Here is a 27,612-nt window from a genome sequence, read left to right on the forward strand (position 1 = left end):
TTTAATGCCCACCTCTAAGAATCATAACTATTCCTCAAAGCGAATACAGGGGAGAAAGAAAGATTTAATATACACAGGAAGTGGAAGGAAAAGACACTACAAACCCTTCGTCAACTGACCATTTAAGTAGGTGAAGGAATTCAGAAGCTTCAGTTTTCAGTCTCCTGTACACTAAAAATTTTCTATTAACTATAATATATTTATAATATAATTTCATGGTTTTGAATGTGTATTGTATTTCTCAGCCCTCTAGCAAAAAAATTTACTCTCACATTAGCACAAAAGTATATTCTTTTATCAAAGGTAGACTGAATGCCATATTTTATACCAGCTGAAGATCAATAAACCTTTTAAATGGACCAAGAAGAGTTACTCGTTTTGAGAGGTTGAGGGAATTTGTTGGCTATTTACCATAGAGAAGAGTGACAGGTCATGAGTACCTTACCCATTTTATCTCACAAGGGAACCTCCTCATCACACCCCACTCAGATTTAGTGGTAAGATGGCCCAGTACCAAGCCCGTCAAAAACTGAACACTGATCATGAAAACAGGAAGGTGTACTGGACTGTGAAAAAAGAAGCAAAACATAAATAGTGAATGGTCCAAGCCCAAGATGTGCAGCATTGAATATGACTGTGTATCAATGGCATAGGGGTTGCATTGTCACAGTGTTGGACTGTGAAGTGGGTGAGCCAGATTCTAAATGCCCTCACGCCATTTTGTATCTTTTTCACAACTTTATGAACTTTCTGTCTGGTCATTGAAATGTTTGTTCTCTTTCTGTAATCTTGGCAGTTGTCATACCATACACTGGTTATAGACTGTAAAGGTTCGTATGAGCAGTTACCAGCAGGCTCGTGCGCATGCGCAGAGCTGAATTCGCGTATGAGCAGTGCCTTCCTCCCGCTCCTGGCTACTTGAAGCGTGGCTGTTTGCTGTATGAGCAGTAGCAGCAAGTAGCCAGATGCTACGTGGGAAAAATTTTCTGGTGCGCCCAAGCTGCCAGATTCGCACATGCGCAGAGCCAGCTGAGTTATACTGGGGGGGGAGTCCTTCCCCACGTGACCCATGCATGTATTTCATGTCTTCGTAATATTGCTGGTCTCTTCGTTCACAGCTCCCACATCAAATGAAATCAAAATAGATTTCTGTGGCTGGGAGCCATCAAGTGAATTAATATATATTCTCATAACCATGAAAGATCAAAATAAGTTAGTAGTTTCAATTTTCTGATTATATATTATTTCCACGTTATTAGCAATCAACCATTAATGTCTTAATGAAGACATTTCTGTCTGTTTTGTAGAGAAATTTGCTTCTATTAATTTTTTTTTTTTTTTTCTGCTGGGGCAGTTAGTTTATTTGAAACGAAGTGTTTCATTTTGTTTTATTGGCTACTTTCAACTTCGTTCAATTTCAAGTGCAAATTTTCATTTTCTGGGACAAATGACATTATACCATAATAAAGAAGCAAACATGAGAATACGGTACTGGACCTGCGAGAAAATTGGTATCACGAAAACCACATGGAAAGCTAAATATCAGGTACTTCAGAGTGCATCTGTACATAGAAATGTGCAATTAGAGCAGAATGAAGCATTTTACTGTTTATGAAATTCCGATGCTAGATGGAATAGTCTCTGATGTCCTGTTCCTTTTATGACACTGTAAGATGTCTTTATGCTATATACGTACGAACATACGTAAACATTTACTTGAAGCTGACTAAGTACACAAATTTGGTCAGTAGTTTTGAACTAAAAATTTGTTTCAAATATAATGACAGCTGTAGCAGAATTTTACAAATCTGCCTTCTGTGAAAGTGTTTTTCGATCACAAGGCACTTGTCTAGTACTTCTATTAGGCCTGAAGTTATTTCTTAATTTGTGTTTACGTCTTAAATTTATAGAATGCCATTCTATGGTAAATTGTAGACTGGCAGCATACCCTGTTTTATCGTTCTAACTCTGCACATGGCTTCATATTTAATCCTAGAGTAGAACATAAACTGTCAGTTGTACAGTTTCTTTGCCTCACAGACAACCTTGTTAATTTTTTTGCACATTTTGAAATAGTCATGAAATTTATTGTCTCTCTCCCCCCCCCCTCCCCCAGAAATTTGTATTCCATCCTACTAGCTTTTTGCAGTGCTGTGTAGATGTAAACCTGTTGGAAATGCTACATAACAATACTGCAGAGTATGAATTAAAAAAAAAAAATTAAATTAAATCTGTCAAATTCACCCCATAGCAAAATGTTATGGTACTTCGAGCTGTGGAGTCTAAGTTTGAAACGATATTTTGCCAATAACTACTTCCTTATTTGCATCCTTTATCTGGGTACGATAGCTGCTAACATAGTAACAGTTCAGTATCAAGTTTCATTGTAGATCCCTTCCTTACACCTCACCGCTGCAAACAGATGTTACACCATGCCACACGTACAAATGTGAGTACAGTGAACAGCGAAAATAAATACATTTAAATAAATCACAAGGGAACTTTGAACATGGCTCACACACTTTTCTTCGATCGGTGTTTCACTTGTTAAGCTTGGACCATTCACTGTTTCTAACCCCGCCCCCTCCCAAACACAAACACACAGGTCCTCTTACCACTAAATCTGGGGGGGAGGGGGAGAGTTTGCCCGGTCACATAATTTAAGATCTTAAAATTGCTTCAAGATGACTATGAAACAACTTAATAACTGGGATAGATCCACCTACATACTGATGAAGTTTACAGTCACTACAAGTTAAAACTTTCGTTGTCAACAATAAGAACTGCATATTAACCCTGGATTTTCTTTGCTGTCAATATTTTCTGTAGTACCTAAGTTCTAAAACAGTTTAGTGTAGAAACTTTTCTTACATCTCCTCGCAGGGCATACTGGTTTTCTGCTGTTTTTCATAGTGACCAACGATACGGCACACATCTACTGGCACTAAATACATTATGCTGGAGTTCAAAGAGCACAAAAACTGTATCAGGAAGCATAGCTAAGAATATTATCTTATCAATTTGTAAGAAAGGGATTTTTGCCTTTTATCAATATAAATACTGGCAAGATACTGTTCCTGGGAACTTCAAGACTGTATCAAAATCTCAACAGTAGTTCCTGATACTAGTCCAGACAAACAAAAAAGAAGTCAACCAGGGACTTCAGTTTACATATAGAGAGAGATTTAACAAAACATTTTTTTATTTACTTACTAAAACATAACTAAGTTTGCACGCAGTAATGTTTGTCTATTGTTCTTTTGACAGATTATGAATGCAATGTACGTTCACAAATGGCAGAAGGTATTTTGTTTGTGATACAACTACAATTAAATACGTTTCAGATTTTTTACTTTACTTGTACAGTGAAACCTTGCTTCTCGCCAAATATCATTATTCTCCATGAATGAGAAGCACCGTACATGTTTTGGGAAGCAAGTTTGCCAGTATCAAAATACGTGGCATAAATGGCTACATTTTCTGGTTGCAGTGACTTAGAAGATGACAATTTTTACACTGCCAAGAGACCAGAGACCTTAGTACGTGACAATTTTGAGATCGATATGCCAAACTGGTTTTAAGAGGCTGACAAACAGACAACAAAGCGATCCTGGAATGGCTCTATTTCTACACAATGAGGCACAGAACCACAAAAATGAGGACACATGAGCAAATAGCCCAAAGACGGAGAGAAACATTAAACCAATAAACTGCAACTATGTTTATAGAACAACTGATAGGGCCCCACAATAGTGACAAGGAATTTAATTTTTCATTTGTCCCAAGATACCTGTTTTCAAAACTTCAAACTTCTCAAACACGCAGAAGAATTCAAATTATCACTTCGACACGTACTGCCCCCCCCCCCCGCCGCACATTCTTACACACAAAACCGCAAAAGTACCTCGAGGACACGCCTCGCGCAACTGTCTTAACGCGTGAAAGGACGAGTTGACGACAAAATAAACAAACGCCAAAAAATCTACGAGACGAAAACAAGCGAGATCCAAATTGTGGCCGAGTGTCGGTCGATGTCGGCTAGACTGCCGAAACGTCCCAGTGCACTATTCTGAACAGTAGAACCTTATTCGGCACAAGAGCACTGCCATTAACAAATGAAGTCTTTGAAAAAAGAAGAAGCTTTTACATAAAAACTATGGAAAAATTATCACAAAACAGTAAGTTCTGTTACACTAGTGAGTAATACGGACCAGTCAAAGCTAGCAGCACAATAGCTGCCCTACCAATTGCAGCAGACGAACAGAATTTCCTCCGCACCCCCACTTCCGTCCGGGGAAACCTCTACGGAGCAAATCCAACTGTACAGAGAAAGGCAATCGCGCAGACGTACCTCGGCTCTGCGCCTCTTGCCGTCCGGTGGAGGAGGACTGGGGGCGGGCCTGCGCCGGCCGCCCGGTGGCGACGCCGACGGGGAGGGCGGCAGCGACGACGACGAAGACGACGACGCGGCAGGCGGCGGGGCCGGGCTGGCCCTCTGGGGGCGCTCCACCCCGAGGTCGAGCGGCGCCGTCTGCAGAGGCGGCGAGGGCGCCGTGGCGGGCGCCGCGGCCAGCGGGCGCGCCAGCCCCGGCTTGAAGTAGAGCGCCTGCGGGGGCGGCGCCGCGGTCACGGCGGCGGGCGCCACGAGAGCGGGCGGCGGCGCCAGCAGCGGCACGGCCCCCGGGCCCGGCCCCGGCGCGCGCAGGTCCGGCCGCGCCGCGTGCGCCGGCGGCGGCTGGGGCGCCGGGCCTCCGGCCGGCGCGCCCACGCCCGCCCCCGCACCCACCGCCGGCTGGTACGGCGACGGCGCGCGAGGCAGCGTCAGCACCGGGCACGCGTCCCGCGTCGGCTTGCCGTACACGTGTGACGGCGCGGGACTCGACACCTGACAGACAAAATCGCCCATCTTAAAAACAACAAATTGCTGTGCATCCTTTAGCACGTAACGGCGCCCCACTGTTACCGTGTCTAATCGTTAACTACAATAGCAAAATTGCTACCTCGCATTGGGAGGGAGGGCCTCACGGTGCGCATCAGTCTCTTTTTGGCAGACGGTGTATATACGTAATAATTTTTCACTTTGAAGGCCCACGCACCCGATCAAAGTTGTCAACTGCCTTCTCTTCAATCCGCGTTGCAAGCACGTAGGAGTACCGACAAAGTTTGTCAATTTCACCTCACCTTAGAAGGAGACGCTGTTTCCATCCAAGTATTTTGACAACAACGCGAATGCCTATCAATGCAGACAATGCACCTCTTGCATTGGTTTTAGCACTGTGCATAAAGTAGAAAAAGAAAAAAGCGCTGGTTCAGAGAATGGTTAAAACAGAGAGAGAGAAATACACCTATTAAGATTTACACCCACATTTTTACGATTATATTAACGTTCTCAGAGTGGTCAAGCTTTTAGTAGCTGAGTTACATAGCCTTCACATTAGAAAAGGCAAGAACGCGAAAATTTATTCTCTATAGTTGGTCTTCTAATGACCATTAGAAGATCACAACATGGAAACACACACATCGTGAAGGAACCCGAGAGTATCGCTAATTTTTTTCACTCCCGCTTGAATGTTGCGCATAGAATATTTTTTTAACTTGTTCCTGTGTAATATATGACAGAGACGCAACATCTCTTATCATTTTCATAATTGCCACTGCTATTTGGTTTTCATTCTTGATCGTGGTTTCCACAGTTGTGGAAACTCGCGATGCAGTGATAAATTGTAATAAAACACTTTTCGCTAAACATGCGCGGCGAAACATTAGAACAAACAGCGTTCGCCATCTTGTCAAATCTATCGTCAATCAAAATGTCTCTGAAACGAGTCAACCACGTCCTATGTTCGAAAAAGCACGTCAACATCGGCACCCACGCATTAGGGGTAAACATTTGACAAACCTAATAATGTCTGACATGGTTTGATCGTGCACAGCGACCTTATGACGACTCGCGGCACTCTGACTGACGAGATTAAATGTTTCGACAGAAATCACAAGACATTTTACGGCCTCCGGTCTAAATCACTTATTTCCGGTCGTTACAAACCTTCACCTCTAATACTAGGTGCAACAGTTTAAAACAATCGTCATCTTTAAATTCGCTTGTTACACCTGCTCTCGTTTCAAGCATGTAGATGCGAGCCCTATACAATCAGAATTACTATAAAATAATATTGTGCAATATTATCAACGTTCTTCTTTAACTGCTCAATAAAAATGGCCACCATATATAATCAGGTTCGAATTTCTGGACGATCAAGACGCTAGTGCTGTGATAACTGTTCCACTTATGAGCAGAATAAAATTTTGTATCATAACTATCAAAAATTCACTCTGAAAATTTTCTGAGAAAACTGATGTTCAACGACATGAATGACGTTCATAATTTCTTACGGGTTGATGGACCGACATTTAATACAGTACTGGAAATTGTTGCCTACATTGGTTCTAGCGCTCTGTACTTTGTGAGCAACACCTGACAAGAATAATTCTTAACTTGCGATTTGTAATTCATCTGTCCTAACATCCTATAACGTCAGTAATAATTTATAAAGTTCGCTGCGCAAATTTATTTTTATCGAAGTACATCACAGGTTTGTTCCAGCTCCAATACCGTTGTCATTCGGGTGCGAGGAAGTTTATTTTGAAAACAACTTAGCAGAAACTGGTATTTGACTTCTCGGTTGGAAATTAAAAATTACGCGTTTCAGTGTTAAGTATTTCGTTACATTCGATGAAAACTGGTATTTTACTTCTGAAGTATGTTTTAGGGGACGAAAGTTTTTATGGAAATCACAACAAGAACTCAGAAGCCTACCAGATCGCTTTTTGGTCAGAAGCACATTTGGAAAAGACGTGCTTTTATGGCGTTAACTTGCGTGGAAAGTTTAGATGGCGGCAAAACTTTTGAATAACATAAAAATTCGTTTAAAGAAAAAATAAGAATCTGGGCAGACCACACAGTTTACGTACGCGAAGCAGCGGGAGCTAAGCTAGTTAAGAATATCCTGCTCAGAATATGTGTTACAATGAATACAGCGAAATAATAAACTTCAGTAGTAAACACTCAACCAACATCTTTTTTGTTTTAGTTTATCTGATAACTTAAATGAATTTCTAACACACAACTGCTGCAGTAAGCTACGAGTGCACCCACAAATATATCTAAAGCCTAAAATGGCGACGCAGTACTGCCTAAGGCCGGTATTACACTATCAAATTTCTTTGTCAAAGATTTGATCAAAGATGAGATCCAATATTCCGTCCAATATATTTGACAAAGATCTTCGACGTAGCGCTACAAGGGGTATTACACTGTCATCAAATTTTTCGTCAAAGTTCAAGATGGCTGACAACAACTTGTTATTAACCGCAGCAGTTCTATGTACTCCAATTGCATTGTGTGCACATGCGGAAAAGTGGGGGAAAAAATGGAACCATACATACATACGAGGTTGACAGTCTTAAAAGTCCTGGGATTACAACTTGATGATAAATTCAGTTGGGAGGAGCACACCACAGAACTGCAGAAAGGCCTTAACAAATCTGTATTTGCAATTCGAGTGTTAGCAGACATAGTCAACATAAAAATGAAAAAGCTTGCATACTTTCATTCCATAATGTCATATGGGATAATATTTTGGGGTAAATCTTGAAGTCAAACAAAAGTTTTCAAGGTCCAAAAGCGTGTAATACGTATTATTTGTGGAGTAAATTCACGGACCTCTTCAAAGAACTGGGTATACTAACTACTGCCTCTCAGTATATTTACTTCTTAATGAAATTTGTCGTAAATAATATATCTCTTTTCCAACAAACAACTCAGTTCATACATACAATACCAGGAACAAAAATGATCTGCACAAGGACTTAAAAGCACTTACTTTAGTTCAAAAAGGGGTCCACTACTCAGGAACACTCATCTTCAATAATTTGCCAGGAAACATAAAAAATTTAGTTAGAAAGACTTACTACTGGCCAACTCCTTCTACTCCATTGGCGAAATTTTTAATAGAAACAAATGATGTATTTATTCATACTATTAGTATTGTTATTTCAGCTTTAAAAAAATCGACATGTTCCACATCCACGAGGATCTCAGCACGGATCTATGGAACGAAAAACTAATCTAATCTGGGTGAAGCCGTGGGTTTTACGACGACACGATAAAAGCATTCAACAAAACTTGTTACGTGAGCTTACAGTGGAAGACGTCAAGTCGTACATCAATTACTTAAGAATGGATGAGCATACATTTCTGTATGTGCTCAATGAAGTGTAACTTCATATCACAAAGCACAATATTCACTTAAGAACTGCTACATCTTCAGAAGACAGGCTCACTATAACACTCCGTTTCCTTGCTACAGGAGACGGTTAGGTCAGGTTAGATCTCCAATCTTCTTAATCTATCTTTGTATTCAGGGTGCCTCACGTTGTAAAGCGCCTCATCAGCTTCATACATCTCTATTAATTTTGTAGTTGTCGGCACACACCAATTGTATTTACCGGCAATGGTTATAAAAACACTACAGACGACAGAACGCTGCAGCGATGCTAGCGCTCCATGTGGTAACATGTCACATTGCAGTGAACAGAAGACAAGCGGTTTCTTTGATCAAATATACAGCGAGGCCCTAGATTTGATCAAATATTGGACGACATTTGACAAAGTCCCTATTACACTATCAAATATCTTTGACAAAGATATTGGACAAAGAAATTTGATAGTGTAATACCGGCCTAAGCTGCATCCTGTGAATTTTCACAACTGCAGCGCACATTATGGTTAGTGCATGCAGACGTGCGCAAAACAATTTGAAACTGGACTACAATTTTGCTGTAGCAATAGGCACCACTCACCTCTGGCTCGGATTCGGGCTTCTTCCACAAGCGTGGCTTGGGCCGGCACATGGCGCCCTTTACGGTCCAGTTACACGTGGGAAGCTGGCATTCCAAGCTACAACGTCGCACTGCACGATAGCAGCGTTCGCGCAACATCCCCTTCTGGCTCAAGGTCATCTTCGAGAGTGGGCAGCAAAGGGTGCTCCTACTGTGTACCTGACTACCCCCACTACACCTACGCTCTTTCGCCACAATCGCTCATTGGCTAGCGCATTATGTACCGTATTTCACGAGAAACAAAGCCATTACGCGAGACCGGACCACGTGCTATAATTTATCTGCGCAGACAAATGTCCACCGGAAATCCCGTTTTTTCGATCGTGTGCGACTTTGGGAGTTGGAATCTTTGGAGTTTCAGGAAAACATGGTGGTGGAAACCACTTAAAAATGCTTACGGCAAGAATTTTAATAAAGTAACGAATCAAGTACTTTCCCTGCCTTCAAGAAACCCTTCTTAAAAACAATGTATTTATCAGCCGAAATTCCAAACCGCTAGTTGCCAGGAATCTTTATGATCACTGACTGCCTCGTGAGATTAAACTATTTTCCTCACGAGTACTCTGTGTTATACGCCATAAGTTGTTCGAATTTATGTCCTACACAGAATAAAACATTCGTTTAGCAAGAGGGTAGCCGCTTGGTATAGAATTTTTTTTTTCTCTAGACCAAATGATGGCAGGCCGCTTGATTGACACTGTAGGTTAGTTGGAGCACAAGTGGAGAGAATGCAGTCACACGTCAGCAGGAAAATGGCTTTTTCAGCGCTGTGAGCTTGTCTCGCACAGCTCGCACGTATGTATTGCCTGTTTCGTTGCTTGGTCATCTGTAGCGCTAGTTTTGAACATTAAATTTCACAGAATGACCCTACATCCGCCATGTTTCAAGCATATTTATCCCTGGCTGCCATGTTTTCTGTAGTCAAGGAGCAATGTCTGCTTTGTCATGCACCTTTGAAATTACCTTTAACTAATTCCAAATAGCTCATGCTAGCTTTACTTTTTCTTGAAAAACAGAAAACATCAATTAATTGTGTGTACATTGAAGTTTTAAATGAAATATGCATAAACTTTTCGATGCAGATAAAACTGCAAGACTCAATAAATGTTCGTCTACTCACAATAACTTCACGTCCTTTGCAAACTGAATACAATTCAGTACAAGTTCAGGTACGGCATGAAGATTATGTAGTACACTTCGAAATGCGTTATGGTTAGCTAACAGATTTGTGGTTCAGGAACTCTGTATTTTCGTTTATATTTTAAGCTTGAAATTCGCATCCTCACAGACCAGTATATGACAGACAAGAATATTTTTCAAAACTCGCGTGTTAGAAGTAACACAAGTAGTTCAATGATGATTATGATGGTAATGACTTACGCAATAAAATAATTTATTCCCATTTCATTTTTAAACTATGTTATGGGCATTACATTTCTACAATGTTCTGATTGGCATTTCATTTTTATGGTGTTTTCACAGACATTCTACTTTTTTAATGTTTTCAGTGACCTTTAAATAAAATAAGATTGGTATGAAATTGCCTTACAACTTCATCTATCTGCGCAAAGGATTTAGATCTCCATAAATGATTTATCCTGCAGATAAAATGATGCTTGAGGTGCAGATCTGTGTTTGATATAATACACTTCGTCCCAAGATTCAGTTACAGTAAAAAGATGGTTACAATGAATATAAATAAGGAGCTTCTCAGTACTGTTAATTGCTGTGAGGTGTTCTTTAATAAGTAGGGATATGCCTTAGCAGAATAAAAGTGTATGGTCATATAGTATTTTCTTATTTGCTGAGAATACTGTGATACTTTACCACTAGGCTGAAGCTCTAAAAACTCTTTCAACAGATGAAACTCAAGTTTCTAACTACATTGCTGTTCTTTTGTGTTGCACACTAGGTTGTTTTATATGTTGCTTCAGTAGCACATTCTCTGCTTGTACTGTAATATTGTGATTCCAGGTTTTTTTTTTCTTTTTTTGGACAGTGAAGACTGTACTGTGATCAGCATGAACAGATGTACTAGGCACCGAAAGAATAAAATTCCACCGTGTACTATTAATTTTAATGCATAAAAACTTATATAAGGACTTGTCTGCGAGCCTGATTTTAACTCAATGGGTCCCTCTTAACTTCTGACCACAGTCGAAAGTGGCAGCCAAGTTAATGCTGGCTGACATTTCTTTTATTATTCTTACCTTAAACAATGGAAAATCCAGGGGGGAATAATGACAATACTATGAAAAGGATGAAGTTTTAAATCATTGACCCCAAATTTATTTTTACGCCATGTTGGAATCCATCACATTTGGCAGTTTTAGTTTTACAATTGGCATACTAAGAAAATGGATTCTTAAATACACTGACTCCTCAAATGTCTATGAAAAGGAATTTTTTGTGTAAATCTTAGTTAAAATCAGGAAATAAGACTGTGTATAAACATGTTACTATCTATGTTTATAGTTCAGAATCTAACTACATTTTAATTCTTGTACAACACAAATCCTACATTTGCGTTTCATCATGAAATACTCCCAGAAAGCACTTAGCATAAATGTACTGTATTAATAGAGCTGAACAGTGTTCCTTGCATTGGCAATCTCTCTTTATAGTTCACAATCTTTTTAGGAGAAGTTGTGCACAACTTCTTGTACACAACACGAGTAACAAAAACTGTCAAATTACATGCCTTGATATCAGACATGTATTTTATTATTCTTACATTAAACAATGGAAAAATCCAGGGTGGAATAATGACAGTACTATGAAAAGGATAGATCGCTATTCACCATATAGTAGAGATGCCGAGTCACAGATAGGCATAATGTGTCCAATAAGTAAGCCTTCACCCAAAAAAGCCTTCTTCTGAATTACACACACACACACACACACACACACACACACACACACACACACACACAGAGAGAGAGAGAGAGAGAGAGAGAGACACACACCTCACGAACACAACCATTGTCTCCAGCTGTCAAAATGAGAGACTGTGGTCATGTTGTCCAATATTGATGAAGGCCTTTTTGGCTGAAGGATTACTTGTTGGAGAGTCTTTTTGTTGCGCCTATGTGTAACTCAACATCTCTGCTATATGGAGAGTATCAATCTGTCCTTTTCATATTATTCTTAGATTTTTTGTCATCATGCTTATTTGAACAAATATGTAAAAAAAATACATTGTACAAAGAATTCTCAAGCAATTTGGATCTTAAGGTCCTCCCTAAATGGGAAAATGGCTTTGTATTTTATTTAGCAAGTTTTATATTAGCTTTCCTTGATGAAAAAGCTATTTTTATAAAGGCAAGGACTCTGTTGCATGAACCTAGTGGTTCATTTTATGTCTTGTACTCCATGTGTGGGAATTCAATTTTTTGCTTTCCCTTCCAACAGACTTAAGTGAACTCAGTAAGTACAGACTGTATAGGTGGGAAATGGATGCATACTTGAAAAAAGAGGTCTGCTACATTTAACTGTTGGGTTCATACTGTTCACTCTCCTTTTCTGAGTGAAAATGTCTGAGCTAGATGAGGGGAGACCACAACATGTATCATGCCACTAAACCAGACAAAACGTCAACTGTTTCCAGTCTCATGTTATGCACTGAATCCATATTAATTCTAGTTCTTAGATATTAAAGTTCAGGTTAGTGCTTCTACATAGCTTCAAGTTGAAATTAATCTGCTGTCTCATTAAATTGTCATCATTTCTATATAATGTCAGTCCATTACGCATAGAGGCAACTTGGAATGTGTGGTCCAATTTTACTTTATATTTTTCTTTTCTTTTATTAGAACTTATTAATGAAAACATTCTGTAAATTTAAAGCTTGAACAACACAAATTAAAAGAATGATTTGGCTTAAAGTGCATGTTCATATGTCCATATTCACAATGAAGTACATGGTATTAACATACTTTCAAGACACTATTACTTCTTTTGAATGTTGGGCTCCATAAGGTTCCCTTTCTGTGCAGCGGCCGTGGAATATAAAATTATAAAGAATGTAGCAACCAGTCGCAGAAACATTTGTGTGGTGAACTGACAAAAATAACTTCAATTTTCCCCCAGACAATTAGCGCTTAATCTTCTAGTAACACTGAAATAAAATAAGATCATATAGCAAACTAATAATATACGAGGGTTGGGACTTAAATAGTGGCAAAACTAATTATTCACAACCGATACAAAAGAGTTACATGTTTGCACCTATTACTGTCCTTTCAAAGTAGAGACCAGCACTGTGTAGAACCCGTTGCCACCGATGTGGAAGGCATAGTATACCGTTAGCAGAGCCTGTTCTGTTGATGGTGCAAATGGAGCGGTCTGCTGCCTGTTAAATCTCTGGAACAGTTCTGAAGTGAATGCCATGAAGTGGTTCCTTCATCTTCAGAATCAAATCAAAGTCACAAGGACTTAAGTCCGGGGAGTATGGTGGATGGTACAGTACTTCCCAGTCCCATCGACCGAACGAGTGGGTTGCGCAGAAAGTGTTGCCGCTTCTTTCACAAAGCTGGTTGCAGGTGATGCTCCAAAAACAAACAGTAGTACTGTGCATTGACGGTCTGCCGTGGAGGAACATAACATGTTACGATCTCAATCATATATGAGAATCACCATAACTTTCACCATACTGGGGATCTGACGCACTTTCAACCTTCGCGGCGACCCATAATGACACCATTTGTTGGATTGACGTTTCAGTTTTTGCTCGTACGATGTGGCCCGTGTGTCATCCAGTGTTACGATACAGCTTAAGAAAGCCTCTCCTTCGCACTCATAGCGCTCCAAGTGCGTCTTAGCAGCGTCGTAATGCATCCATTTCTGCATTTCCATCAATTCATACAGAACCCATCGTGATGCAATTTTTCGCATGCCCAGGCATTCCTTCAGGATGCAAAGCACAGTCGTATGCGCTAATCTGGTTTCGTGGGCGAGCTCACAAATTGATCACTGCCCACTACGCGGCAACAGCATGCACTTCTTCAGAGATGCTAGGATGACCTGCCCAATGCATGTCTGCCACAGTTTGGTGACCTTTGTTAAAGGCTTTTACCCAATGTGCCACTGTTCTGTATGGCAATGCCAATTCCCCACATGCCTTTTAAGACCTTGATGGCACTGTCGTGCTGTATGAGCTCTTGATCCAATTCTGTTGTTTCTGTTTAGAAAACATAGCGACACCATTACGTTACACCGCTCACTTACAAGTGACTGTGTTTCCCTCGATTCTGCGCATGTCGGTGAAGTGGGGCAGACGAGTCTATTTGCTCAAAGGTAAGGTAGGTATGTCAACTATTTGTGCCATCAGCGACAGTAGTAGATTCCATTACATAGTGTTTCCACAGCAGTGTTTCCACTATTTAAGTTCCAACCTACGTATTATTTTGGTCTTCTGCAATTTTAAGGAAATGTGAAAATCACTTTATAGCTCTCAGTATTGGAAATTTGATTTGATTGTATCTGACATGAGAGCTGCACACAAAATAAGAACAAGAAGCAGCAAATCACCAAATTGAACACATCATGTAGAGGCTGCCCCCACTACACCCCCTTACACACATGCGAATCCTATAGTTTTTTCTCAGTACTGCTTACGTGCTGCAAGAATAACTTACAGCCACATTCCAAGTAGCAAGAATCATGAGAAGCTGCAACACGAATGGACTTCCACTCTGTGCATGCACATGAGACTAACATGAACAAACCTGTCATATGGACACATGAGATTTATGGTATGCACAGGCATTTGTGTAGACAAATTGTATAATGCAGTTGGCATTAAATTCTTCAGAATATGCAACTGGTTCATTAAGTGCATTCAGATTTTTGTTATTATTTGATTTTACACCTTAACAGTCACGCAACTACAACGATTTTATTGAATCTGATTGCAGCCATGGAAGTTCCCGTTCCTAAATCTTCAAAGTCCAGCATTCATCCAACCTGTGACTCTTCAAGCAAGAAAAATAAATGTTTCACAAGAAGCCCCTCCCACCCCCAATTCTTTGGCAGGACACACATTACTTACTAAAATTACTTACATAATCAAAGCAGTTTTTAATGCCCCTATTCCATTTCCATACTGGAAAAAAATTCTAGTTTACACTACGCAAATTTTAAGTGGAAGTATAAAAACCAAGTAACTGCATTTTGTTCTTTTTTCAATTATGCAGCAATAAACATTAGTCACACTTTTCCTTGAGATCAACATTAACCCGCAGTAAGAGAAGTCCCTTTCACCACCCTAAGTCCTGTTTTTATTTCCATATACTTTGTCTGTAATGGACTATCAGTCAAGTGTCACAATACTACTAGATCATCAGTTGTCTATATCAATTACTTATTTTAAATACCACCATACATTTCAATGGTCACATTATAAATGCACGATTTGAATTCCAGACAATGACTGGTGTGCCTTGTTAGAAGATGATCCTGGACCGACTCTAGTCAAAAATATACAGCTTTGCAACTTGTTCAATTGCCTTGTATGGTGCAGAACGTTGGTTTGCAATGAAACAAGCAAAGCAATGACTTGGCTGTAATGGAAACCAAAATGCTTCAATGGACATTTGGCATGACACTTCACAATTTGTGACCAATGGAAAAATACGCATGCAGTATGGAATGGCAACAATCACTGAGACAATGAGGGATAGCCATGTGTACTTGTATGGACACATACAATGGACTAAGAGACAATAGCAAATGGTGTATTTTCGTTGAGAATCATTGGCTAACAGGTCTATTTGGAGACTGAGGCAAAGTGTGGGGCCCTATGATTTATTGTGAACCTTGGTCTCAAACAATTTTCCACCAATCATCACAATCAGACAGTCAACCTTTGCATTACCTGCAGTCCATTTTCTGCAGGTCCTCCATGATTCCACCAGTCCATATGGTCCTTGGTCGACTCAGTCCTCTCTGACTACTGCAACTCCTTTTAGTTACTTCCGTATCACTCATTCATGTCACATGCCCCACCCAACAAAGTCTAGTTGATTTCACTATTCTTTTAAAAGTAGACATTTATATATACACTACAGCTCATGACTGTACCTCTCTCCATCTTCCTCTTTCACACGCTGTGGCAACGGTTCTTCATAGTATCCTTCTCTCAAAGACACCTGATATTCCAGTGCCTTCCATATAACCTTCACGATAGCAGGACCCCGACCAAGCATATGATCTAATCAAGTGGAGATAGCGCTAAAAGAGCGGAACCCGCTACATTGCAGGACAAACACAGAGGAAGAAGATTTTGATAGTCATGTAATCATTGGCAGGTGGACGTAAAAATCTTAATTCATCTGATGATGATGGCATGATAATTTCAACATATAGCATTGTTTAAAATGGAAGTGGCTGAAGAAATAAACTGATTATCTCCAAGGTTATTTTGTTATGTTTTAAATTAAAAAAGCTTCCCGATAACTCTCTCCAGTATCAATGTAAAATGTTAAACATTTCTAACAACAAAGATTCTCTAGATATTTGCTGTTTTAATTGTTTCAGTATGAACACAGTTTACCACTACCCAATACGGCCATTACAAGCATCTGCCACAACCATAAACTTTCAGCAAAGTATTTTGCTATAATACTGGGTTTATTTGAGTAGTGAAACTCTGATAGTCCCTGACATTTTGCAAACCCTTTTTTCTGTGCAGATTATTTTAAACAGTTTGGGATTTTTGTACTGCTTCAATATTGTCTCATACTACGAGGGTCACTCCAAAAGAAATGCACACTATTTTTTTATCCAGCTTTTATTCTACATGTTTGAAAGTTGTAAGTGTGTAGATACATCCTTTAGGAACAATATTTTCATTTCTCCACATAATTTCCATCCCTCTCAACTGCCTTACGCCATCCTGGAACCAGTGCCTGTATACCAACACGGTAAAATTCTGAACCGACCTGTTTGAGCGACTGTTTGACAGCGTGGACAAGGGAGTCATCATCTTCAAACCTTGTTCCACGAAGAGTGTCATTCAGTTTCCCCGAAGAGATGATAGTCACATGGAGTCAGGCCAGGACTGTAAGGCAGGTGTTTCGGTGTTATCCATGCGAGTTTTGTGATCGAAGCAATCACAAAATGGTTTTTTGACTGACATGTGGCCATGCATTGTCGTGCAACAGCAGAACGTCCTGCTTTTGCCGATGTGGTCGAACACGATTCAGTCGAGCTTTATGTTTCTTCAGTGTCGTCACATATGCATCAGAATTTATGGTGGTTCCACTTGGCATGATGTCCACAAGCAAGAGTCCTTCGGAATCGAAAAACACCGTAGCCATAACTTTTCCAGCAGAAGGTGTGGTTTTGATTTTTTTTTCCTTGGGTGAATTTGCATGATGCCACTCCATTGATTGCTACTTTGACAGCTGCAGGGACAGCCTGTATCATATAATAGTGAATTTCATAGGGAATTGTGTTTTGCATTGGTTGCACACAACATACCATGAAACAAACTTCTGGTACCTGAATCTAAACATTTCTTACAGAAACACTGCAACAGCAACATTCCCGATAAGCCAGTCTCAGGAACAATTTCCTGAATCTTTGCTATGTTGATATAACACACACACAACACACACACACACACACACACACACACACACACACACACACCTACCTCCTATATGGATTCCTGCTGATGAGATGACAGTTGCTGTGTGCCACTAATCCAACTGTGGTGAAATTTGACTACCAAGCTGCATCTAAGCCATATTTAATTTATGTCAACCACTGGAGGCAACAAATAGTTCAACATATGCTACCTTCATTAAAGTTGTACTTTAGGTACTATGGCCAGATGGCGACAAAGGAGAGAGGGCGTTACTGATGTAACTAGATGCAGCTCCACAGATGTTGAAGGTGAGGAAATCACTTGAAAGTATTTGATTTAAACTTAGTGCATATTACATGTATGGCTCATGCATTGCAATGAGAGGCAGAGACAGACATCAACTATCAGATGTAAATACACTGATATCAGCAATGAAGAAGCTATTTTTGAAATGTCATTATCGTGTACAATGCTATAAGCAGCAACTACATGATGTACCTCTGTCTCCAGAGCCAGTGACAACAAGCTGAGCAACATGGATTGAAGCTGTGATTTCCTACAGTAAGCACATTATAGCTGTGAAGTCAGCCATGGAGAACTTTCCTTCTGATCCTGCATTGCCTGCGAATGAATCCCTGTCAAAATTCAACAATCCAAAAGCTCAATTCTCTTCCATATATTGCAAACTGCTTCAACTGGCTTCTCGAAATTATCAACAAACTGGAGACTTCAAGTATGTCTCTTCAACAGCCTGTGACAGTAGTGGAAGGTCAGTGTTGTACCAGATGAAGTGGGTGGTGCACTTTTCAGTACGAACCCTGGATACTAAAATCTAGTTGTTTTGTCTCGCTTATTTAATACTGTTATTTCAATTATTCTCAGCAGAATACCTCTGTATAAACATGTACCACTGAGCTCTGGCAAAGCCGAGAGGTCTTTCTCTATTTATAAATTAACATATTTTCAGACAAAAGATTGTGCATGACACCAGAACATTTGGGAAAGTCAGTTCTGCATTCCGTTCCGGTGTGATTTAAATGCTCGAACAGAACACAACTTATTCAGTATTCTGTAGCAGAAGTGAACTGAGTAAGAATCATCGTAAGATACTTGATAACCTAACTGTGAACTTTTATTTCCTAACAAAAACTAGAATTCACAATTTCTCGTATAATTGCTTCACTACATAGTTATTTACGTATTTCAACAATTTGGATTACATGTTTATGTACATATTTCTTAATTTGAGATTACATAAACTCCAGGCTCTAGTTATTACAAAAAAATCTCAGATGACAAGTTCCATCCAATCTTGTATATGAATGAAAACAAAAAAATATCACAAGAGAAAAAATATCTTGAAGTTTTAGCTATTGTTAAAACCACGGATCACTAAAGGGATTAAAATATTCTGTGAAAAGAAAATTTGTTGCCAAGAACAAAGAGATCCTGCAGTAGCTGCACACTACAGGGACTTCTCAAAATTATTAAGGAAGGTTATTCAGAAATATCAAGTAACATGCACATAATTTCAGAAATCAGTAATTCTGATAACATACTTAAGGTCATCTGGAATGTAGTGAAATGAGAGACAAGACAACCAGTCACAGAACAGCATTATAATCATTATTTAACTGAATGAAAGGACTATAAATAACGAGTCACAGGTAGCAAATATATTTAATAATCATTTCTTAAATATACTGAAAGTGTAGGGACAAACAGCTCAAGAGAAAAATCACTGCAGCATGTTGAAAAAGTAGCTCTCATACAATTCAATCATATGAATGTGTTTCCTACATCTCCTTCTGAAATTATAAAATTATACATGCTCTATAAAATAAAATCTCATCTGGTTTTGATGGTGTTCTCAATAGAGTACTAAAGGTTTCTTCCCATATAACAAGACCGGTCTTATTTGAATATGTAATACATCACTAGTTTGAGGCATTTTTCCAGAGAGAGTGAAATAAGCAGTTGTCAAACCAATATTTAACAAAGATGATAGATGAGATGTCAGCAACTACCGACCTGTTTCAATACTGACACCATTTTCCAATGTGTTTTGAGAAAGTGATGTATTCTATAATAGTATCTCACCTTAGCAACTTTAACATCATCAGCAAATCACAGTTGTACTTGAGACAGGTTGCTCTACAGAGAATGCTATTTATATATTCATTCACCATATTTTAAAGCATTAAACTGTAAATAAGATGGTTAGTATTTTCTGCAGTCATCTAAGGTATTTCACTGTCTGAATCACAGTATTCTGCATCTATTCTCCTAGACATATTGAAGTTTCATGGGATTGATGATACAGCCAATCAATGGATAATGTCACAGCTAACTAAAAGGATGTGGTGCTCCCCAAGGCCCAATCGTGAGTCCACTATTTTTCCTCATATATGTAAATGATCTCACATCTAATATACAACGATCAGATTTAGTTGGTTTTTTTTTTTCACTAGTACTGTAATCAATCCTAGCTTACATACAAAAAACAGAAGAAATGGTAATTGAAGTTCTTAAAAATATCATTGACTGGTTTCCTGTGAAGGGTATCCCTCTCAATTCTTTTTTAAAAAAATTCAGTTCTGCACATCTAGGAGTACAAGAACAATAATAATAATTGTAGCATTAGTTGAGGAAATAATAAATAGGGTGAAAGCTTCAAAATTTAAAGGTGTTCATATTGGCGAGGATTTAAACTGAAAACATACATTCTGGAGCCCCTAAAACAACTTAATTGATACACATATGTACTTGGATTAATTGCGACTCTTGGGGAGAGAGAAATCAGTAAGTTGATATATCTTGCACATTTTCATTCAATAATGCCATATGGAATAATTTCTGGAGTAATTCATATTTCTTTCTTAAGTTTTACAGGCCACTACATTTAATTTAGTGCAAATCACTGCAAAGTTACTTTAACAGGTTTGGCCAGTGTTAACGTTTTACCAATGTTTGGTAACCAAATGCATGTATTGCTCGCACAAAGTATTTTCTACAGCATCTTATTTTGTGTTAAAACCTGTCTTTATGTTCTCAGTGTTCCTTATGTCGCTGTCTCATTTTTAATCATATTACGTCAAGGTTTATCACATGCAGAACAACAGCGGCATTCTGGACAATGTACAGAGCGCTTCAGATGATTCTGCATGCGTGCAGTGCACATTTCTGCTGAATGTGTTTTTTCTGTAAGCAATGTATGTAGTTTCAAATAAACCACAGAAAATCCTGGATGGAATGATGACAATATTATGAAAAGGATAGTTGCTACGGACCATATAGAGAATATGATGAGTCGCAGATAAGCACAATAAAACGAACAAACAAAGCTTTCAGCCAAACAGACCCTCATCAAAATAGATAACACAAACATGCATTCTTTTCATCATATTGTCATAGTTTCATATAACATGATTATTTCTTTAGTAAATGAGACTGTGACAGCTTGTCTTCAGATGCAGATGAGGACGAAGATTTTGGGTCAAATCCAATGGCTGTGCCATATCCAAAAGACGATAACTGTGCTGAATTTGATACTTGCTGACCTCTGCCTGTGAATGCAACTCCTAGGCAGATACTAGTCAATACTGACAACTTTGCTAAATTCTTAAAAACACGTAAGCGATTTTTGTAACTGTAGCTCAAAGCTGTGCATTTGAATTAAGTTTCTTCCACATCAAATTAAACCTTCAATTGTTGTTGATTAGCATGATGCTGCCTGTCGCAACCTGGGTGCTAATGAAGAGTTTAGTTGCTGCTGCTGTTTTCTCCTAAATGCTGTTGACAAGCTAAATCACACCTGTCTGCTGACCCCCGGGTGCTGATGATGAGTCTAGATGTGCTGCTATTTGAGTGCTGATGACGAGGTAAGTTGCACAGCGGGCTTCTCGCCCCCATGTCTCAGTATTCTTTCGCATTTCTGGCCGCTAGCTTGCGGTCCCATTCTTTGTCTGCGGCGAGTCCAGGCTTCGCACTACAATTCATTGTTCTTCGGAATTTACAACAGTGATCTTTGCATCCTGTATTTTACAAAGAAAATGGCAAGACGACATGGGTGCACTGACGAGATCATAGAGATTCTTGATGATGATGATGATGAGCACAACACAAACACCCAGTCCCTGGGCAGAGAAAATCCCTTGGAGATTCTTACAAGGAGCAACAGTGAGGATTAATTGTTCTGAATCTTAAGAATCAGAAAGTGATAGTGAAATGCCTACAAAGAAATCGAGTCTTAGTGATAAATTTGACTGGAAAGAAAACGATTTTCAGCCAGTTGATCCTGCATTTGATGGTAAACTATAAGCACGTGTGTCAAATAGGGAATGAGCCAAGTATTCTAACAGTTATCATTTCATTCTTTACAGAAGAACTGAAGAAATATATAGCTGATGCAAAGAATCTGTTTTATTTATTCATCAAGGGGATTAATCCAGAATTAGTGCATTCTCGAATATCGAAGTGGAAAGATACTGTATATGAAGAAATGTGTTGTTCCATAGCTGTTTGTGTTCTGATGTCTCGCATGGAAAAAAAAAAAAAAAACTGAAGATCAGCAAATACTGAACCACAGATATTCTTCTAAACACTCCAATTTTTAGTTAAATAATGTCAAGATTTCGCTTTTTGTTGCTTATGAGAATGTTACATTTCAGTCACAACTCCACCAATACAGGAGGAGACAAATTATTCAAAATTAGGAATACTGTAGATGAATTTCTTACAGCTTTCCGTTGTGCATTTAACCCACATCAGAACTCTGTATTGATGAAAATTTTTTGTTATTCAAAGGACGCTTATCTTTCAGACAGTTCATTCCATCAAAATAGAGTAGATTCAGAATAAAAACGTGTGTTATGTGATTGTACAACTGGCTATGCATTAGATTACATTGTTTATATAGGGACATCAACAGAAACTGAGTTCCACAAAAAAAGTGGTGACATAGTGGCTACACTTATATACCCGTATTTAGAACGTGGACATAACCTCTATGTCGATAATTTGTACTCAAGCCAAGACTCAATTTCTCGGCTTCACAGTCAAGGTACTGTCTGTAAGAACAGATGCAACATGCCAAAACTTCAGAAGAAAATGAAATGAGGAGATATTCAATTTGTGTGTAGTAATACAATGCTTGCTATAAATTTGTGTGACAAAAGGGAAGTGTGAATGCTGACAAGTAACACCACACAAAAATGGTTTACATGGGAAAAGACTGACAGGAATATTTGAGAGAAAATTAAAAAACCACACAGCACTGTAGATTATAAAATGAAAAAAATTATAAAAAGTAAAAAACATAATAAAAATATTTTTTAACATCACCAGTTCCAGTCCAAAGCCCAGATCAAAAAGAAGGACGGAAAGCAAAAAGTGTAAAAGTAATTCCTGAATTTACAGTTCATGACTTTGGATCTTCACTGTAAGTGAATTTCATGTGCTAACAAAAAGGCATACCTCATAGCTTTCAAATTTTGGAAAGTCTGTGAGTACTTATGTGCAACAGTTAAAAGTGTGGCACAAGAAAAAAGATCTATGGTAGACAATCACTTCCGACGATTCCAAATTATAACAGCATTGATTACCATCTGCAAAGGATGCCTACATCTGTGCCTGTATGGAACACTTTACACAGTGTACCTATCACAAGTACAGAATCCGACTGTGGATGACTAAGCACTCAGTTTGCTGTATTCTAACAAACAACTAGTAGGCCATGTGAAATTTCCAAAGACGCCACAAAACAAATTTAATGAAGTGAAGTAAAACTGTTCTTACCGTTCCTCACAGTAAATTCCAATGTTGCAGTGCGATATGAAAGATGATCTCTGTGTCACTTTCTCCTATAAATGATGTAACAAGACATTTTGAACTACAAAAACAACATACAATAATCTGTAATCTATGTCTAATTTTATTTGTTAGAACAGTGAGGAACCCATAGAGTATTGCGTAAGTCATAAACAGGTATGCAAGAAAGAACAGTAAACTGTTGAGGTAAATCTAACCACATAGCTTTCAACATAAGCTACAAAAATCACGTAAAAACAACTACAAGCAGGACATAATTCTTGATGACAGGAAATAGTTTTAACAATTCAGTTTGATTATGCAGTAATTAATCTGCAGGGAAACAGAAATATTCAGCACAGGACGGGCGGAGCAGTGTAGGCCACTCTGGCCCTGGTGGTGGCTCGAGTAACAGGCATTTAGCACAGCTAGCCGAATTATGCCACAGACCGCAGAGTCGGCGCGAGAAGCAGATGGTGTGCCTTCAGCAGTTAACGGGTTAAGGCAGAAAAGTGCAGCTTTAAAATGGTACTAAATTTGTCACAATCCACTAAGATGATATGATCAAGTAATTTTTAAATATTGGTAAACTTGTCTAGTTTCTTTTGGACGGGTACATAAAATACGCCTATTATTAAGAAAGTGTTTAAGTGTCAGGCATTCTGACTACTGCTTTACTGTATATTTATCGCTTCATGAAGTTTGTTATAAATAATCCACCACAGTTCAAAAGGAACAATCATGTACATACGTAAACCAGAAGGAAAAATGACATTCATTACACCACATTAAGGTTTTTTATAGCAAAGAAAGAGGTGCACAACACTGGAACTACAAATTTTGGACACTTGTCTAGTGATATAAAATGTCTAAATAGAAAGAAACATTCCACATGGGAAAAATATATTAAAAAACAAAGATTCTGTAACTTACCAAACGAGAAAGCGCTGGTAGTTAGACACAATAAAAAACACACACAAACACGCACACAAATTTCAAGCTTTCGCAACCCATGGTTGCTTCATCAGGAAAGAGGGAAGGAGAGGGAAAGATGAAAGGATGTGGGTTTTGAGGGAGAGGGTAAGGAGTCATTCCAATCCCGGGAGCGGAAAGACTTACCTCAAATATCATATGTCTGCCTGTGTCTGTATATGTGCGGATGGATGTGTGTGTGTATGCACACGCGAGTGTATACCTGTCCCTTTTTCCCCCCTAAGGTAAGTCTCTCCGCTCCCATGATTGGAATGACTCCTTACCCTCTCCCATAAAACCCACATCCTTTCATCTTTCCCTCTCCTTCCCTCTTTCCTGATGAAACAACCGTGGGATTCGAAAGCTTGAAATTTTGTGTGTGTGTGTGTCTGTGTGTTTTTTATTGCGCCTATCTACCAGCGCTTTCTCATTTGGTCAGTCACAGATATAAAATGTCCAACAGACAACAAAGCAAAATCTGGAGAAAAACTAAGAAAGTTTCTCCTTCAAAACTCCTCCTATTCCATATAAGAATTTCTGTTTTTGTGATGTGCTAATGGGTAGAAATAACTTACACTTTTATGAATGTTTTCATCTCTCAAAATGATCCATGGAACATGAAAGTAACTAATACATTAAAGAAAGTCAAAGCGTATTTACTAGGAATACATTATAAAATTTTAACCAACTGTGTTGCATTCCAAAAGACTATAAGGAGGACTTGTCATCAAGAATAGTAAGATGGGTTTTAGACTTTGAAGAGTACTCCTACACCATCAAACATCAATTTGGTTCTAGGATGGAAGATGTAGATGCCTTAAGGTGTCATATAAATGCTTTAAGCTGTCATATAAATGTCATGTTTGATTTCAAAGATCGTTTAATAGCTAGTTTCAAGAAATCTCAAGAGAAGGACGATGGATTGGCAGCGATCTACAGTATTCTCAAAGAATAGCCTTATGAAAACTTTATAATGAGAAATGAAATTCTTTCAAATTTCTATGAAGATAGAGAATTTATTGGTACCACACACTACACAACGTGCAATAATCAAGCTTGTGCATGATAAAGAGTATTAAGCTCTTCAGTAAACTGAGGAGGGCATAAAACAATATTATATACCAGGTCTGACTGAGAAGGTAAAATGAGTGATCTCCAATTGTGTAAAATATTTATTTGTGAATAATAAATCAGGAGAGGAGGGAAGTTTTCTTCATACCTTATTAGAAGAAAATGAGGGCTCATAAACTTATCACACTGATCATATTGGACTGTTTCTATCACTCACAAAGGATACAACCATGTTGCAAGTATCATTGACATGATTACCAAGTTTACCTAGCTATATCCTGTAAAGACTACAAAATAACAGACACAATTAGTAAGACGGAATTGCAGGAAAACAATTTTGGGAATCCAGGTCAAGTGATTACCGACAGAGGGACTTGCTTTACTTCTCAAGAATTCAGACAGACTGCATTATAAAAGAAATTGACCCATTTTAATGACAGGACTCCTCAGAGCCAATGGACAGATTCAGAGGATCAATTCAACTCTAGCTATGACCACTGCTAAGTTTAGAATTGATAAAGCTACAGAACGATATAAGGTGACACCATCACGTCGGTGTGCCAAGGATGCAGCACACTACAGAAGTATTGGGAACATACCATTTTACCTTTTAATATGAGGTAAGATGGAGACACTTACTGATCTTCGTATCACACAATTATTACAAGAAGAAATTATTAATTCATTTGAAGAAAGCTGCAGAAATCTGAAAGAATATGCTAAGCTCCAACAGATATCAGACGAAAGCTTTATAAGTACAAAGCTGGTGACATGGTGACAGTAAAATAAACACAGATTAGACAAAAACTAAAGCTGATGGCCAAGAATCTCGTTCCCTATCCTGTTACAGAAGATAAAACAAATTAAACCTATGATGTATGCAGGGTCCCATGACTACAACATGTGCTGAAATTGTGCAACTCTGGCCAAGTTATTAATCATCTGAATTGGACAATTGGCGGGATGACCAAATGTAGTATTCAGATGGGGGAATGGTGCTGCATTGGGAAGGCTGAGTGTTTGAGAATAGTTTTCTGTATTCTCGGAGAAACTAAGTTCACCAGGGGGAAGGGGGGAAGCATCTGATGGTTCTGTTTCTTCCCAATCACTATCAGAGTTTGCAACTGTGAGAATATTAAATAGTTCTACATGGAAGTCAAATATATTTTTCCTACAAGCATCACTTACTTTGATTTAGTCAAGAGCTGACAATTATGAAATAAATTGAGAATGAAAATCATAAGTGAACAGGCAACTTTAATTTCAGGACAAATTAAGGGCTGTTACACAAAGTGAAATTATTAATGCACACAGGTGCTCAGATAATATGGTCAATAATGCAATTTTGTCATATGATGACATGGCTGGAGACCATGGTTGTTATTTGAGACAAATGTTGGTGTTGAGACAGCAACCAGCCACAAATTCACTTTCAGTTCCTTTATTCGAAGGGTAGCATTACCGGTTTCAAATCGTTATGATTCATCTTCAGATGGTTTACATGCTTTCCTTACGACATGTGGTGCGTTTTTTTTTACAGGTTAATTGTCTTGAAATGTCTGTTTGGAGTGTTTGTTTTCATAACACTCGTCCAACAGATGTGAATACATTCCCACTGCATTCTTATCATTGCACACGTAAATTTTTATCACTGAACACTTTAGATTTGTCACAGAAAAGATTTCTACCACACACTACATGTTTTGATACATACAAAGTGCTTTCAAACATATAGGTGTCAAAGATGCTATAATATATCGTAACATTTGAAGATGTCCTATGTATGGAAAAAGATCATATATTTACTTATGCAACTGAAACGCCTTTTACACTAGTACAGAGATACATTGATTTTGTGAGGTTTTGTGTGGATACTGTTACATTAATTATGAAGTTGTTCAAATTTTTTTTAGTACTGTATAGGTAAAACAGTACATTATTTATTTACATTTAGCATCATGAGAATTATAGTAACTTATAAATTTGCTACTTGACCTGCTGATAGGCGTAGAAATATTATTTTCTTCGGAGGGTGGAAAATAATTTTTGGAATTTTTCAGGAAAGGGGTGTTAGCTCACTCTGTTTGTTCATTAAGGTTCATTGGGGTGCGGTTGTGTGTGTGTGTGTGTGTGTGTGTGTGTGTGTGTGTGTGTGTGTGTGTGTATTTCTATTTCTTCTAATATATTCATAGTGGCTTCTTTTCCTGCTAGATGTAAAATTTTTAAGTTGTTCTCAATGTTTCTCACTGAATGGTTCTCTTCAGCAATAT

At 38.6% G+C, this 27,612-nt stretch overlaps 1 protein-coding gene across 1 annotated transcript in view; it reads right to left on the reverse strand.

The window, feature by feature from the left end:
* Positions 1-27,612, reverse strand: part of LOC124803296 (lysine-specific demethylase 3B) — a 147,223-nt gene that overhangs the window by 12,916 nt on the left and 106,695 nt on the right. Inside the window, exon 7 of the mRNA XM_047264478.1 lies at positions 4,352-4,885. Coding sequence (XP_047120434.1) covers positions 4,352-4,885 — 534 coding nt within the window. The remainder of the gene's footprint in view (positions 1-4,351; positions 4,886-27,612) is intronic.

This window comes from Schistocerca piceifrons, chromosome 6, assembly GCF_021461385.2.
Source record: "Schistocerca piceifrons isolate TAMUIC-IGC-003096 chromosome 6, iqSchPice1.1, whole genome shotgun sequence".
NCBI lineage: Eukaryota > Metazoa > Arthropoda > Insecta > Orthoptera > Acrididae > Schistocerca > Schistocerca piceifrons.